At 42.7% G+C, this 18,646-nt stretch overlaps 1 protein-coding gene across 3 annotated transcripts in view; it reads left to right on the top strand.

The window, feature by feature from the left end:
- The window catches only part of SIK2 (salt inducible kinase 2), a 135,537-nt gene that overhangs the window by 82,905 nt on the left and 33,986 nt on the right, over positions 1-18,646 (top strand). For all 3 annotated transcript variants that reach the window (XM_075839759.1, XM_075839758.1, XM_075839760.1), the window contains exons 5-6: positions 12,748-12,872; positions 13,986-14,109. In XM_075839759.1, coding sequence (XP_075695874.1) covers positions 12,748-12,872; positions 13,986-14,109 — 249 coding nt within the window. The remainder of the gene's footprint in view (positions 1-12,747; positions 12,873-13,985; positions 14,110-18,646) is intronic.

Consider the following 18,646-nt stretch of genomic DNA (forward strand, 5'->3'; position numbering starts at 1 on the left):
TTGTGTTTATTGATCTGCATACATTAGTTTTCATTTGTCTAAATAATAGGCTAGTAACCCGATCACTTTATGAGTTGAAGATTCCTGCACTATGGATACATTAAACTATAGTATTATAAATGGGAAACATTGAAGCCCATCAACCGATGCGTTCACATTGGACAGCATACGGAACATAGCAAATGCTGCATCTCGTCCATACCTTACTGTCTTCATCTAGGTGTACTCTATAAGTGCCGTTTCACTTTTTACTTGTAATATGCACCTACAAAATCCACAAAGCTATTTCCTCTATGATCTTAATGAAAATGACAGAGGATGAGGCACAACGCCTGATACCTCGTGTGTCACTAGTTCCCAACAAATGTATGTCTCATCCATGGATGAGAGGATGTAATAAGAACATAGGCGAGACACTTGTAAGTAACCCTTTCACTCCCTGAGGCTTAGGGGCCGTATTGTAACAAACACTATATTAGGATATTGGAGTACACCTTGTGTTCTGTTATTTTCGCTATATTTGTGTTGCCCTGTACCATTTTAATCATGTCGCACATAGAAGTCTTGTGAAATACTAATCACACGTTCTCTTTGAGAATCTGTTGAATTGATTTTGTTCTCTTGCTGCACTGTGCGTGATCTCATTGAGGGTATGTTCACACGCAGTAGCAAAATACGTCTGAAAACAGCTCCTGATTTTAAGACGTTTTTTAATAACTCGCGTTTTTCACGGATGTTTTTGGAGTTGTTTTTCAATAGTGTCAATGAAAAACGCCCCCAAAAACATCCCTAGAAGTGTCCTGCACTTCTTTTGACGAGCCGTCATTTTACGCGCCGTATTTTGACAGCGATGCGTAAAATAAAGGCTCGTGGGAACAGAACATCGTAATTCCCATTGAAAGCAATGGGCAGATGTTTGTAGGCGTATTAGGGGCGATTTTTCAGGCGTAATTCGAGGTGTAAAACGCCCGAATTACGTCTGAAACCACTGCGTACCCGAATTGTCGAATGAGTATATATCAGCAACACGTAGACCTACTCAGTCCTGCTTTGTACAGCTGCTCATGCATACAGCTGGGAGTGAAACAAGGTGAAAGTGACTGCTTTCCTTTTGCAGCTCCCCCGATAGCTGGCTCGGTCTCACTGACGGACAGCTTGCTCGGCATTGACGTCAAGAACAGCTCATTAACATTCAGGGCATGAAATGGGTCAGATCTGACAATTAGCTGTCCCAATCTCTCTCCTACCTTCCCGTTATCAGCATCGTCTTCCCGCCCAATCATCCGCTACCTCCACATTACCATAATCACAAAAGGGAACACAGCACAGACTGCTGGTAATTAGGCGCCTAATAATTAATCCTACACGTCCTACACCGCTTTCCAAACTGGGGACTTTCCATATATCATATATACAAATGCTAATTAGGCTTGTATATGCTGCATTAACCCTTTATTTACTAAGTGGAAGTGAACCGAGCGGGTTGTTTTTTTTTTTCTATTTCAAATAAAAAACCTGCAAGATGCTGTTCTTTTAATTTACTTCAACGTTTTTTTCCACTCATCATTTACGCAGCATGTGGATGGCATTTGTTCAAATCTCATCCACTCTGCTGCTACTGTAGTATGCTGCGGATTTTCTGCTACAAAATCCGTTGCGGAAAATCCGCAGTATTTAGGCTACGTGTGAACTTACCCTAAAGCCTCATGCACACGACCGTAGCCATGTGCACGGCCGTGGTTTTCGGGTTGGCCGGCCGCAGAGTGTCACCCGCAAATCGCGGGCAGTGCACATTGCCGCGTCCATTATTTTCTATGAGCCTGGAAACCACGGTCGTATGCATGGGCCCATAGAAATGAATCCCGTGGATTTTCGGGGGAATTGCGGCCGCAAAAGCACGTTCGTATGAATGGGGCCTAAAGGTTTCCTCGCTGGTAACGAGTGCCAAACGATAATTAAATGTTGATTGGAGCTTGTTTGCTCCATTAACATGGTGCTAGGATCGGGAGTATGTGGACAAACAATTGTTAATACGATTGTTCGTCCACATACAGTTGGCACCTTGTCGGCAGAACATGGGCAAGGCCGGCCTTAGGATAGCGCCCTGTGCAAAATTTTCTTTAGGCGCCCCACCGACATAAATGCCTAATAAAAAATTATAAATCCCCCTTTAGTGCCCCCCACACAGTATAATGCCTCCTTTACTGCCCACACACGGTATAATGCCCCTTATTTCCCATCTCCACACAGTATAATGCCCCCTTAGTGAGCCCCACACAGTATTATTCCCCCTTAGTAAGCCCCACAGAGTATAATGGCCCCCACACAGTATAATGCCTCCTTTAGTGCCCCCACAGTATGCCCCCTTTAGTACCCCCACAAGGTATAATGCCCCCTTTAGTACCCCCACAAGGTATAATGCCCCCTTTAGTACCCCCACAAGGTATAATGCCCTTTTAGTACCCCCACAAGGTATAATGCCCTTTTAGTACCCCCACAAGGTATAATGCCCCTTTAGTACCCCCACAAGGTATAATGCCCCTTTAGTGCAACACAGCATAATGTCTTTTACTGACCCAACACAATATAATGCCCCCTTGTGACCACACATAGTATAAATAATGCCCCCTTATGCCACCCCACATACCATATAATGCCCTGACACCTTATGCCCCCTGCCACGCAGTATAATTATGCCCCCACTGTGCCACAGCAATTATAATCTATAACAATGTTAAAATAATAATTGTGTATAAATAATGGCGGCCTTGCAGGACCGGGCTCCAGAAACACAGGCAGGGGAGGGGAGCCAGCGCAGGGCCCCCTTGAACTTGCTGGAGTGATGCGACCAGTACGCTGGCACAGGTCGCACACCCCAAAGGCCGGCCCTGCACATGGGAGATGTGCTGCAGTGCCGACAAAAGATTGGATCTTTTGTGAATTCAAAAAATTACCAACTGACAAAGAGCGTTTGCTGTTTTTCACGATAATCGATTGGCATGTTACATAGGCCGTTCGAAAATGCGCTCGTTCGCCCAATCATCGGCCTGTAGGACCTATAACGATCAGCTGTTCTCACTGGAGGAAGCCTGCACACTGAATGAATGAACAACCATGTAATACTACCGTGAGAACCTTTCATTGCAGGAATTACGATCGGGGGGTAGTACCTCTACAAAGTCCAAAACATTTCCTGCATTGCAAAGTAGTATGGTGATCATATGTGGTAAAATTCCCCGAATTAGTAATATGTGACAGAGGGTGGATTATCGAATGTTCAATGAAAAGTATATATAATATATTTCAGTGGAGAACTTCCAGAAAGGCAGCACAAAATACAATAGCCACTTTGTTGTTTTGATCGGTCTCAGATTCTGTCTATTACCTCTCGTTTTGTGAGAGTACAGATCATCTTGTAGTTAGGTGCTAAAATTTAGCGCAGGATTGTCCTAATTTCTGGAGCAGGAATTATACTGCATACTGTACGCATTTTGCATATTGGCTCTTGCAAAATTTAAAAAAACCTTCTTGCTCAGTTTAATGTATTATTTTATATAAGTAATACCGTATTGTCCGTGTTACCAGATTTCTTGCCTAAGATAAGGACTTTCTGTACGATCATGAGTCACCTCTCCATTGAGAGAGATGTCAGAAAACTAAATTGACCCGTATGTGCGAGCCAAAAACTTGCCAGGTTTCATTTGGCTGCTGAATGTGACGCAGTTTCATCATGTTTTTGGACTCGGTTGTACATCTGGCTGACAAGTCCAATAAACACTCGCATGCCAAAAAAATCAAAACGGTATGCACAAATCCTGTATAAAATCTGACCAGAAGGCATATAAGGTTAATATATACGGTAATGACTGACGGCTTCAGACCGCATGATTCACTTACCATGGTCTCCAGAACTGCGCTCGCTTACCATAAATACAGTATGTTGTGTAACATATATAGTCAATTTAGTTTGAAAGAGAGCTTTATTATATTTGGATTGTACATTGCATTACTTTACACTTCTATATACTTATGAATAAGAGTTGTCTTATTGTTTGACCTAGTGAGATCATTATTTACTACAAAGTAGATATCAGTTGACTGTAGGGACGTCACGTTTGCCTTTCGAGTTTCACCCTGAGTACTTGCGTGCCCATCATGGCTGAGGTTAGGCGTGTGGTGTCTCGTGAAATACTATCTTTGGCATCCATGATTACTTTTCAGATGTTTTGTAGATGCCAATTACAGATGCCAGCAATACGTACATAAAGGCAGCCCCTGCAGCTACTGCGGCCCGTGTAAGTGGCAGTGCAATGCTTCCCCTCTCCACGGGAAAACCACCATTAAAAAACGAAGACTTGGCGCTTCACTCCTACAAAGGATGCGGAGACGCTGAGACGGTAAGGGTATGTTCACACGCTAGACTAAAAACGTCTGAAAATCAGGAGCTGTTTTCAAGGGAAAACAGCTGCTGATTTTCAGAAGTTTTATAAGCCATTCTCGATTTTCGCTGTGTTTTTTACGGCCGTTTTTGGAGTGGTTTTCAATAGAGTCTATGAAAAACGGCTCCAAAAATGTCCCAAGAAGTGACCTGCACTTCTTTTTTTGCGGCTGTTTTTCGAATTGGCCGCGTAACAAAACGGCCCATCGGATCTGGCGTCATCCAATTTATATACGGGCATAAGGGTGGGGGAGATGGAGGTCAAGGAAACGTTGTTTGCAGATGACATCTTGTTATTTCTCGCAGACCCCCTTAAAGATGTTCCGCGTATCTTCCAGGCATTGAACGACTTTGGGAGCTACTCAGGGTACAAAGTTAACACGTTAAAATGCCAGTTATTAGATTTGGGAACGCAGGACCCAACATATAGGCGGTCCCTAGCCTCCCTGGATGTTGAGATGGCTAAGTCAAACATTACTTATCTGGGTATTAAAGTGGGTCGGGCACCCAACTCGCTGTATGATCTAAATTATCCCCCCCTTATACAAGATATCCAAGCAGATCTTCTGAGATGGCACAGTCTACCTCTATCACTGATGGGAAGGAGCTGTTTGGTCAAAATGTCAGGATTTGCGAAATTACTCTACCCGCTCCAGACTATCCCACTTCTGGTCAAGCACTCAGATATCAATACACTCAACTCATCATTTACCAAATTCATATGGGGGGGGAAGAAACCAAGAATAGCGCTCACGAAACTCATGATGAGGAAGGCGGAAGGAGGGGTCAATTTCCCTAACATTCGGGGTTATAACCTGGCCTGCTTGAGTAGACATCTGCTAGATTGGAAACACAACACCGAGTTCCACTCCAATACTAGACTGGAGAGACAGCTAGCAAAACCTTGGGATCTCATGGCTCTGGTACACACAACGTTCACTTGTCTCCCAAAGATCGTCAAGAAATCATCTCTGTTACGAGATACCATCATTGCCTGGAAGGTATTGCGCAAACACTATAACCTCTCTTATCGCATTTCAAAACATATGCCCTTATGGCAGCACCCAGAGTTTGCAGCAGGAAGATCTAACAAACTAATGTCAGAATGGAGGGAGAAAGGGGTAGCGACTCTGGGGGATATGTTCCACGCGCAGGATAAGAGGTGGTTAACCTTGCAGGAGCTCCAGAATAAATATGTTTTTGTTCGGCATCAGCACTTACAGTACTTACAAATAGTTAATCACTGTAAAACTAAACTAGCGGATGTAGCGGATGAGGTCCCCCCCAACCTGTTTGATTCATGGTTCACGGACAATCACAGACACTCCATTTCCCAATTATATAGTACACTCAGACCAACACTAGTGAAGATGTCCCCGGGGCAGGCCTTTGGGAGATGGGAAAAACTGTTTAATTTACCAGGCATTGAAAAGCATATTGAAAAAGGGCTGGTGGATTTCAGGGCACACGTGCACAACGAAAACTGGAGGGAAACTCATTTGAAGATCATTCACCAAGCAATATATGCATTTACCTTGGCCCCCTCCGCCTCACAACCAGATAGGAAAACGTCATGCCCTAGATGTAATATCTCAAAGACAGACATGTATCATGGCCTTTGGGCGTGTGCACATATTCAGCCATTCTGGGGGGAGATAACATCCTTATTGCAGCAGGTGGGCAGGTTCCATGGGAATTTAGGGCCAATGGAGGTCTTATTCCATATACAACATGATGGAGAATTAGAAGAGACAGAAACGACACATTTAGCTCCCATGGCCCATGCCACACTGATAGTGGCAAAGAGGTGCATACTCCAAAACTGGCTGGTAGCTGAAGTACCGACTCAGAACATGGTGGTCCAGGGGTTGAGGAAACTGTTTTATCTAGACCGCATTGGTGTATTACAGAATAAAGACACGCAGAGCAAAAAATTCTTTGAGAAATGGAAGCTTTTCCTCACAAAATATTTCACCAGTGAAGAACGAAGGGACATCATAGATCCGTTTACGGGAACGTCATGGTACTTGATTGAAGATCTTAAGGGCACTTTAGGGGCACTGAAAATATCACGGGAGTAAAGCATATATATCCACTGGGATTTCTTTATTCTTGCGGACTAGCTGCCTGAGTTGGTGAACTGCTTCACGAAGCTCCAATTGTTATGTATGCTCCAATTTCTTATTTGTTCTGTGTATTGTTTAGTTATGTAAGTTAGGCAGATATGCAAAGTTATGTAACAATGTTTACAGGAATACCCGACATGTGGGGTTAAAGGACGGGAAGGATAGAGGAGATGAAGGAGGGCTGATAGCCCATGGGGAATAACTTCCAAGATCAAACCTAGTTTGCTGGGAAGCATTCACTATCACATGTTCATTTATACATTTTTTGTAATATTTATTATTATGGCAATGCATTACTGTATGATTTGTGTTTTTTTTGTGGTGAAAAAATTCAATAAAAATATGTTTAAAAAAAAAAACGGCCCATCGGAACAGAACGCCGTTTTTCCCATTGCAATCAATGGGCAGATCTTTGGAGGCGTTCTGCTTCCGATTTTTCTGCCGTTTTTGGGGACGTTTACGGGCCGAAAATAGGTAGTGTGAACATACTCTAAGGCGTAATTCACACGAACGTGTGCGTTTTGCGCGTGCAAAAAACAGCATTTTTTGCGCTTTGCAGTTCCTTGTGTTTGGTGCGTGGCTGCGTGATTTTCGCGCATATGGCATCGTTATGACACACTGTTTTTATGTTTAGAAACAGAAATTAAGGAAGTGCTTTTATTTTTGCCTTAATTTCTTGAACAACTGTTCCGTGTGTCACGCGTGATTCGCGCAAGTGCGTCCGTGTGCCGCACGTGATTTTCACGCACCCAAACCGCTCAAGTATAGGACATATCGTGAGTTTCACGCAGCGAACGCGCTGCGTCAAAATCACGGACTGTCTGAACGGCCCCATTGAGTTACATAGGTCCGTGCGACGCGCGTGATTTTCATGCGCGCATCACGGACGTGAACTACGCTCGTGTAAATAAGGCCTATTGGTGATAGCTTGAACCACTGATAGGGGAGGTCCATTTAGATTTCTTGTTTGGGGGCCCAGGATGGCTGCTGGCAGTAGAATATAGAGAAGATTAGAGAGTTTAAGAAAAAATGTAAATCACAAAAATACAGTATCTTATGCGGCACATAAGGTTAAATAGTTTCTTATGAGTTATTTTATTGCTCCTTCTTTCTATGTGATGTTTTTCATGTGCCCATAGACGTGGTATCGTAGCTCGCTCTGTAGTTTTCTCGCTGTGTTCCTGGGCTGACCTCTACGTCTGATGTAATGACTTGGAGCAGTTACAGCTACATTCATGTGAGGCTGCTAACCGCACGTCCTATGGTTAATCTTGTGACTGCATGAGGTAGGTGAGCTGTTTACATTGGGCTGCTGACCTGCCAGCGGAGGCCTGCGTCGTGGCTGGCATGGCATACATCAGATTTTAAACCCCACATTCCTAATGCAGATCAAGGCCGCATTGCACATAGGTGCACAGAATAACGGGAATGTCATTTTTTAAATTGCAAGTGGGTCAAGATTTATCGACTTCATGATTTCTCTACATGTGTTTCAGAAGTAAAGTTCAAGTTTTTGATAAACCGTACAATCGGCTGCAGTTTTTCTAGCTCAGAGAGTGCAGGACAGTCCAACCTACAGCAGCGATCTGATTGTTTGCAATAGGCAGCTCATCCACTTTTTGCCTGCACTAGTTTTCTTTAGATGTAGCAGAGCTGAATTCTCATTCTGCATTATATGTTGCATTAGCAACTGTCAAATAAGTTAATGTCATACTATCACCATCATCTGCTGTGCCTCCTAGATAATACAGGCCACATTTTTTCATGTGGAGTAAGCCTCAGATTATGGGTTTTATGTATCAAAACTGCCCATAGCAAGCGATCTGAGATGAGCTCTCATTTTCTAAACTACCCTGGGAAAATTAAGGGTATGTTCAAACGATTAACAAAATACGTCTGAAAATACAGAGCTGTTTTCAGACGTTCTTTGAGCAGGAGGTTTTTGCGCCGTTTTCTACGGCCGTTTTTGGAGCTGTTTTCAATAGAGTCTATGAGAAAACGGCTCCAAAAACGCCCCAAGAAGTGTCCTGCACGTAATTTTATGCGCCGTCTTTTGACAGCGACGCGTAAAATGACAGCTCGTTTGCACAGAACATCGTGAGACCCATTGCAAGCAATGTGCAGATGTTTGCCGACGTATTGGAGCCGTCTTTTCAGGCATAATTCGAGGCGTAAAACGCCTCCATTACGCCTGAAAAGAGGTCGTTTGAACATACCCTGAGGGCTTATTCAGACGAACAGGATATACGTCCATGCAACGCGCGTGATTTTCACGCTCGTCGCACAGACCTATATTAGTCTATGGGGCCGTGCAGACATGTGCGTGATTTTTACGCAGCGTTGGTCCGCTGCGTCAAAGTTACGACATGATGCGGCATCACGCACCCATTGAAGTCAATGGGTGCGTGAAAACCACGCATGCCACACGGAAGCACTTCCGTGGGACGAGCGTGATTCGCGCAACAGCTGGGAAAAGGATGAATGAAAACAGAAAAGCACCACGTGCTTTTCTGTTTACAAACATCCAAACGGAGTGTCATAATGATGGCGGCTGCCCGAAAAGCATGCAGCCGCGAATTGCATGTACTCGTGTTTTTCGCGGCGTCTTTTACGGACGTAATTTGGAGCTGTTCTTCATTGGAGTCCATGAAAAACGGCTCCAATTACGTCCCAAGGAGTGTCCTGCACTTCTTTTGACGAGCCGTCATTTTACGCTCCGTATTTTGACAGCGACGCGTAAAATGACAGCTCGTCTGCACAGAACATCGTAACACCCATGGCAAGCAATGGGCAGATGTTTGCCGACGTATTGGAGCCGTCTTTTCAGGCATAATTCGAGGCGTAAAACGCCTCCATTACGCCTGAAAAGAGGTCGTGTGAACATACCCTTAGTGCAATGTGCAGGATATAAAGATTAATATGTGCTAATTACTAATAAAAGTACACAATACTTCACTGAAAGTGACAGTGCAAACATAAAATAAAAAAATAAAACACAATCGCAACAATATACCAAACCTGAATAAAGTGACGATATGTGAAAAATATAGTACCAAAAGATAAATGTGATACAACAAGATTAATATATTAATTCATGTACATACAATTTTTTCCATAATAAAAACATATAAAGTGAAACTGTGGCAAATGTGAAATAAAAATTAATGTACCTATAACAATGTGGATCCAGTCAAAATCCATGAGACTCCTATCGTACAGTGCGCAAAAATATAAAGTGTAATTATTACTATTATGAATCTTGCACATATATTTTGTGTTTTTAAATATAAAAATATTTCATCGCAATATAACTATTACATCGATAATCCACACTTGTTCCAAAATGAACATTAGGCCAGGATCACACACACAGTTGTGATGCAGTTTTTGTGGCAGTTTTTGGCTCTGTCTGTTGGGTGAACACAAAAGAAAGGAGATGCCTCAGTCTTTTCTTTATGCCTGTCCTTCCTTTTGGATCCACTTCTGCCTCTGGCTCAAAAAACGTAACCAAAAACTGTGTAAACAGGGCCATACAGTTTTGATGCAGAGTTTTTTTGCAGGCAGAAAAATCTGAAATTCCTGAAGGAATTTTGAGGCAGATTTTGACCTGCAAGTTCCGAGTTGCAAGTATCAAGTTCCTGTATGACCAACCATGTATGTCAATAGTATATCAAATTCCCCTAGAAATAACATGAGAAGTAAATGAGGCACTAGTCCGTCAATAATTAGCTGAATCGCTGTAGTCACCAGTAAAGTTTACACTCCCAAAAGCCTAAATATCTCACTACATGAAGAAAGAATTTTTTATTACATTTTTATATGTTTAAATATATGCTGATGTAAGGAGCGAAAGAAAAACGTTGTTCTTGAAAAGTAGGAAAATCTCCATTTCTCATTTAATCCGAGTGGGGATACTGTTTTTTTTTAGTAAGGTGAGACACTTAACACTTGACCTGAGCCAACTTCTACCTAATATTGCCGCTGGATCCCAAGCATACATTACCAATCCCTCTCACTTTAAATTCCATCCATTTACCTAGATGGTATTCCTGAAAATATTTTGGTATACATTTGAGTTCCTTCAGATTTTCAGCATCGGTCATTTTTACAGCATCGGTATTTGTATTAATAATACAGAGCCTCCCAAAAGGCCCAGTATATTGCACCCCTGACCGCTCATGTACAGTGTTTACAGTGTGCGCGATCTGTCCGAGTGATGACGTTCCTACAGAAGTTCAGGAACACTCTGTTCTCTGTGTTGCGTGTATTCCCAATCCCAGTAATTACAGATTCTTGTTATGTAACCAGAGTAATAGAGGGAAGATGATGGGGTCAGTATTCTGCCCCATAGAAATGAGACGGCTGACTGTGTGGGGAGGGGGAAAAAAATGTTCCCATAATGAAAGCTGCACAGACACATTTCTGTCAATCTGTCCATCACAAACACTCTGCTGTTCGTTAGCTACAAGTTTGCGTGCGACAGCTCCACGGCAGTAGAGGGATCCTGACCGCGCGCTTCATCAGGGCGTCTCTGCTGTTTGCTTGCAGGCCACATGGCATTCACATGTCTGTGAGCAATCCAACAATGTTGATAGGGATTTTCAGCTGACCAGATCAGACACAGCTGGTTTTAAGTTGCTGCAGGTCCCAGGCGAACCCGATCCGGTAATGACTTTTCTGTCAAAAGATCGGCATTGGACAGATAAAGTAACTGAATTACTTCTCCGGTATATTTGTGGAATAGATTTTATAGTCCATAATTGGAGTAAATGGAAATTTTACACCGAAAGTGAGAAAGACCGAATAAATCATGAGACAGCTGCATAGTCCACCTTGCCAATGATCGCTTTTACTAGTAGCAGGTTCAAAATGTAAAATTATCGTAGTAAATTGGAAGTAGTAGAAGAGATAAAAAAAAAAAAAAACATGAACTACTCGTCTCTAATAGGGCGGTAGGGTTCAGCTGCCCATATATGACACATTAAGCACCCATTCACACACTCCTTTTTGGGTGACCTTTTTTAGCCCAAAAAAAAAAATATCTAAAAATAAAATGGTACATGTTTTTTTTATGGCTTTGGCACTGTGGCGTTTTTTTTTTTTTTTTTACTAACTGTGTTTTACTGCCCGCATTTTTTTAGGTGGCGTTTCTTCACATTGCAAATTCAAAGATCACGTGATGCAAAGTTTCCTCTTTGCAACACATTGTTTTTTCTAGAAAATCGCTATAAAAAGCCACAATAAACAATGACACTTAGGTTTTTTTCCTCTTTAAAAAAAACACATGGAGGTCTATGGCACAAAAACACCACTGGAAAAAAAACATCAAAGCCAGGCTTGCTGCGATTTTAGAAAAACACCTTTGAGATTTAAAAACGCAAGTTCAAAGCAACGTGGTAAGAAAACTACAGGGAAAAAAGCCACTAAAAATGTGAAATCACCATAAGGTTTGTCCACCAATGTCTGCAGTTGGGGGATGGATGGCTCCGGCATGTTGGATTTCAATCTTTTGAGAGATTCCACCGCCAGGCACCTGTTATTACTCTGTCCCATTTGAAATAAACTTGCACGCCTGGCAAATCCGAGCATGCATGTTTATGGTGGAGCTGGGAGGTATAGATGTTGTCCGAATGACAGCTAGCATTGTGTACTGTAGAAGTGGTGGCTAGCCTGGGAGAGTTTCCTCAGCTACAAACACATAGGAAAAGGCAGGGCTTTATTTACAGGCAGCTGATTGTCTGCACCTCATTCATTTAGTGATTGGTGCTGTGATTTCCTGCTGTGTTAGATGGAAAGATATATATGCGCCACGTAGAACCCAGGCACTGAATGATGCAGATGTCTGCTACAAAGATCTCACACTCATAAATAAAATAAATACTGGTAAATTCAAAATTATAATCCTGTTTTTTTGCATGGTGCTGATACTGCTAGTCAAACGGTATATACCAGTTCTGCTCTCAGCTGACACGTGGATACAACTTTATACATTTAGGCAATGCTCTGAGAGCTCAATACAACAGCGATAGCTTCATAGGGTATTGTGGAAACCATCATTAGCGGGAACAGTCAGCAGACTTGTTTCTCTCTTGTCTCAACTGTAAAAATGTGATATATCTCAGATCAGATTGTTATTCTTGCAAATTAATGAAGATATTTCTTTGTTTTTTGATCTTTCCATAGACTTTGGTTTTGGCAACTTCTACAAGACTGGAGAACCCCTAGCTACGTGGTGTGGTAGCCCACCATATGCAGCCCCGGAAGTGTTTGAGGGTCAGCAATATGAGGGACCTCAGCTGGATATATGGGTACTGCTATATGTGTGTTTGTGATGGAATGGATGTTATATATTAGAGGATGGTTTGTCAAGTACATTCTTCATGGATAGTTAAAAGACCATGAAACTGCATTGTGCCTTCATTCAGTCTACCCAGAATAGGATTTCCAATATAGACTACTGTTTGTATAATTTTCATCATAAACACAACTTCGTATCTTTATGTCCAGCTTACTTAGCCCAGCCTCAGCTGTTAGTGCATACTTTTTAAACCAAGTTATTTTCACTACGCTCCCGACTCCTCTCGACTATTACGCTACGAGTATTGATCTGCACGCATCCACCAGTCTAGCCCTTTATATTACAAGCCCTAATATACATAGCTGACTACTACTCATAGTGAAAAAAATAGTCGATAGTGCCACACACGGTGCCTCTGTAGTTAGTCCCACACACTGTGCCCCCTGTAGATAATGCCACACACTGTGCCCACTGTAGATAATGCCACACACTGTGCCCACTGTAGATAATGCCACACACTGTGCCCCCTGTAGATAATGCCACACACTGTGCCCACTGTATATAGTGCCACACACCATGCCCCCTGTAGATAGTGCCACAGATGTAGATAGTGCCACAATAAACACTCAGCTGTCCCTGTTCCCACGCCATTCTCAAGCGATTCAGGCCTGTCTGACCAGGAATTTCAGGTCTCTTCTGACCAGACCTGCTCCAGCGAAACGACCCACGTGGTGCGATTATCTACATTCATACTTATGCAAATAGAATATGTAGCAGTGCTGATTTTGTATTTTGGCCCAGTAGATCATGATATATTTTCTGGGATTTTAACAATGGGCTGTAGGAAAACCTACTGCATTATCATTAACCAAGATTATTATCAAAGTACACAAATAATGCAGGCCAACGTTTAAAGTAACAAATTGAACTCTGCTACATCTGTACATAGTGTCTTTGGATGTCACAGCTGTTAAAGGACCTCTAGTATGGACACTGCTTGGGTATTGTTGCTTCATAACGAAGAAATTGATGGATAAGAAACAACTGACTAACAATAATGAACATTTCTACTAGAAAAGCTATGAAAATATTGACGTCAACTCCAGTAACTCTTATCTTGCAGAGCATGGGTGTTGTGCTCTATGTCCTGGTATGTGGTGCTTTACCATTTGACGGCCCTACGCTCCCTATCCTGAGACAGCGAGTGCTGGAGGGAAGATTCCGAATTCCATATTTCATGTCTGAAGGTACAATTCGCTTTTCATGAATAATGTACGCCCAACTTTTATGATTCATACGATGAATGCAGTGGTTGTTGTTGACACGATTATGTAATGGAATAATAATATAAGTACTCTGTTATTTCTGTTCCAAGATGTATTACCCGCCTCTCTACCTGCCGCATATCCCATAAGAGGACCCCTAATGCTTTGTTATGCACCTATAGTTTACACACATTGGAAGCAGCCATTTTGTGGGCTGGAGCAATTACTCAATAGTTCTTTCTGGTGACAAAATGGCTGCCTATGCTATGTGGGGACATAAGGTGCTTTTCCTTATTTAGTTATATTGATTTTAGCAATGTAGTCGGAATGTAATACAGCACATTTACATGAATGTATATGACACGCTTGTCGTGTACGTAAGGCATACAATTCTGTAAATTATGTAGCTCGTATGTTTGTTCTGTTTGCTCTTTCAAATAGGAATTGAGTGTCCTGCGAATAATTAAAGTGATATTTACTTAGTGTATATAATTAAAACCTCAGGCTAAAAACAAAAGGAAAGTCCACGATGACACCTGAATATCCTCCGCTGTGCTATGCTCAGTGCTGTCGAGGGTAATGAGGTGCCAAAACTCGTTTTTTAGTGTTTTCTCCTCCCGTCTGTCTTGATGGAGTTGAATAAAGTCCTTAGAGACCTGTCTCTCAGAAATAAAACCACACCTTGCTGGGAAGATGCTTATAAGTATCCTCCACTGCCCTCCGTAACCTGTAATGTGAGGTTGAGAAAACGTGTCTCTGTCTTAAGCTCGGAATCGGCAGTGTTTGTCTAGCCCAATATAATTATAAGCCAGACAAGATCTTCACATGCTTCATAATAACAAGGCGGCTGCCAGGAACCAAGACGTGGGATAAGAAACTCAGGTGTTGGAGAATACACGGGGTGGAAGTGTTGTCAGGTGACTCCGTGTTTGTTGTTCTTCTTAACTACTGCAAATCCAGATTATCATTCCTTGGGTGTCGTAGACGTGTCAGGATGTCACACATGCATGAATTGATGTTTTATGAGATTATTTTAAATAATTTGTCAGGCCCCAGCCATTGTAGACTTACAATTTCCATTTAGCAGAACTCGGGTCCTCGTAGTTTTGCAGCCACATACCAAATATTAACCTGTTCTAGAAGCTAATATGTAGATATGTCCATGATCTAGTTATACTGGAGGGCAGGTTTAAGATATTAAAAATGTACAAATAATTGGCACCAGCTATATCAAATCTAAAGTTCTGAGGCTCTTACGTGTTACAAATAACAAATATAACATGTGATCAGAAACTCTGCCGCAAACCCACCAGCTGCTGTATGATAACTTGGTTACAATGGCAGAAGCATTCTGCGGAAAAGTCTGTAGGGTAACTACAGGAAGTTTGATGTTCCCAGCTACTAAATTCCCACTCTACACTGTTACTTATTCTTCATCAGTTGGCATCTTCTCCTGCAGACGCGCTCATACACATAAGATGAACATCGGGGGAATACGCCGATTTCCACTGCACTGGCCAACCTTGTTATCTGTATGGGGGTATCCCGGCTCTCCCCTGATGGCAGTTGTCAGGCAAACAAGGATCAAGCATGTTTGATTTCAACATGCCTGATCCTTTGTGTCGGGCAGCGACTTATACCCCTCTCCCCATTGAGTACACTTGGGCGAACTGAGCGTGCAGGTGTATGGGGGGAATCGGGAAGTGTATCGCCACCTTAATGTGTCAGTCCAGCTAAACTCTCCTGCCCGAACTAACATCTGGAGCGTGGAGAGGCGCCAGTTCTATCAAATTAAATGGTATACCACACTGTACCATTATAGATTACTTCTGAGCCCCATTACTGACATACAGGATATAACATACTACACACAGCTACCTATGAACATAATGAATAGGATACGATACAGATAGTTGCTATGGCAACCATACGACGCCCAAATTGGGATCGAGCATGGGTCCAATTCTATTCAAATACTGTATGGGCGTTTTATGGTTGCCACGACCACTGTACCGCTCAGTGTGCGGGAAAGCACAACTGGACTGACACTTTACGATAGCGTCTCATGCTCGGTGTGCTCAATGGGGAGAGGGGAGTAAACCGCTGACAGAAACAAAAGGTGGGGTATGTTAAAATCCAGCATGCCGAATCCCAATGGGCAGGGGTGTGTATCCCAGTATAACTGGACAGTACGCACTGCACAGCACTTCTGTAATAAAGTAAGTGTCACTCTACTTCTACAAGAGTGTGCAGATAGCATGGTGACTTCTGGTGGTGGGGCCTGTTGCCAAGCAGCTGTCTAGCTCTTTCGGGCACCCATATATGTTGCAATACTAAAGCTCAGACTAGACAGGGCAGTAACTGCTAAAGAACAACACCGTGCAGGGGACAATGGTTTTATTATGAGCAGGTTACAGCTACAAGGAGTTTTGGTGGTTCATTCCAAATCTAAACCAAATTTTGTGCTTAAAGAGGTACTGTCACTAGGTCATATGAGTTGGGTTTTAACTTACCTGAATAGCGCTGTCTCCCTGATTTCAGCGCTGTTTTTCTTTTTTTCCTGGACCCTCCTGTTCCAGAGATATGCTCCACTGTTCTGTGGGTTGCCTCTATGATTTGCTGTAGTTAGCCAACAGGGCATTAACTACCCTCAAGCTGACTTGCGCTGATTGGTCAGCATCAGAGGCAGGGAAGCTAGCTCCACCCTGTTGGCTAACTACAGCAAATTAACATAGAGGAGCCAACATAACAGTGGGCCATATCTCTGGAGCAGGGGGGGGGGGGGGTCCAAGGAGAAAAGAAAAACGGCGCTGAAATCAGGAAGACTGCGCTATTTAGGTCAGTTAACCAGTTCAACTTATATGACCTAGTGACAGGTCCTCTTTAAAGTGAAGGTTTGTTTGCTTTCGCCTATAGACCAGAGATCCAGTCTAACTGGTGACGACATATATATTTAACTTTTTGTTATGGTCCACTCCACTTTGAATAGATATGACTCCGCATTTTAGAAAAGTTAGATGCTCGATCCCAAAAATCGCCGCCCAGCACCTAATACAAATGATCCCTGGCAGCCTCTTCCCTCTGCATGCAAAGTGGCTGCTGGACTGCAAGAATCCCATTTTTATTTGCTTTTTATAGAACACATATTGGCTTGTATATAAAGCTAATACAATAGAGCAAGGCTTCTAACAGGTCCTCTTTCTGGTTTTCATTCTCTTCTTGCAATGAAGTGCCCAGAGATATAACTTGCAGCCGATAACATGTGAATTTTGGGAAAAAGTGACGTGTTATTGTGTCTATCTGGTAAACTGGTCATGATTATTATTTCTTATTTTGAGCGCTCATGTAACTGACCTTTAAGTTACTTTACCCACAACTCTTTGCTCTGGCGATCTTAGTAACTAAACGAGCACCAGGGATTTCCCTCCGCACCATCCATCTCTGAAGCAGCATGTTCCCGAGTGGACAAACCTTTCAGACATCCTCGTCTGGGCTCATCTGCTCGACATTGCTGTAAATGAAATGTATCTTGACAATTAAAACACTGCAGGATCGATCCGGTTGTGTGTGTTCATGCGTTTCTATCAATTTACAAAGCATCTTTACTTTGGCGTTTTGTTTCTGAACGTCATTTAATTAACTTTATGTTTGCAATCAAAATATCTCTCATGGGATTGTATAATAATGCTCATGGAATAGCAATGACCGCCTGATCGAAGAGCCCGGCTTTCCATTACGTGTTCATTTTTGTTGTGTTTTTAACATCCTTTTTTTGTTTTGGTAGAAAAACTCCCATGTCGCTCAATAAGAGTTCATCAACCAAAACGAAAAAGAAAAAAAACTGCATGTTAAAAATGCACAGTGTAAACACAGCCTAAAGCAGCAGTCAGCTGTAAGCCGTCACATTTCTGATTTTCTCATGTATTCAGTTGTCTTGTGTAAAGTCTATTCAGCCATTTCTGAGTTGTAGAGATGAAAACCACAAATGGCAGCCAAAACAATGCCTATAGGGGTTGGAGCACAGCTTTCCACAGGCCCTGGATACGTTGTTATATCCCCCCTGCTCCCCCTCACTCTTGCAGCGCTGCCTGTGTAAGTGTCTCAGTAGTTCTGGCATTCTATGTCACTGGTTCAGATTCAATTTATAAAGCGGTTTTCTACATGAGACAACCCCTTTAAGGCTATGTTCGCAGATCCAGCAGGGTTTACCAGAGACAATAGCGCAGTATGCTACGCTATTGTGTCCGGTAAAATCACGGACTCCCTGACGGAACCTATTAAAGTCAATGAGTTCCGTCGGCAACCGGCGGTGTCCGTTGTGCAATGGACATGGAGCAGAATGAAATTTAGCAGGAATTCTGTATGGGCTCCAGCTCATACCCTGTCCATTTGAGAGTGGATTGGTTTTCTTGGATTTTTATACCTCCCCTCTATTATTTGCATATGTCATGCACATTGGGTCTTTGCTCAACTTAAGAGTAAGGCCCACTGCAAAAAGGCCTGGCCCGTAATCATGGCC

The sequence above is a fragment of the Rhinoderma darwinii genome, chromosome 10 (assembly GCF_050947455.1).
Source record: "Rhinoderma darwinii isolate aRhiDar2 chromosome 10, aRhiDar2.hap1, whole genome shotgun sequence".
NCBI lineage: Eukaryota > Metazoa > Chordata > Amphibia > Anura > Rhinodermatidae > Rhinoderma > Rhinoderma darwinii.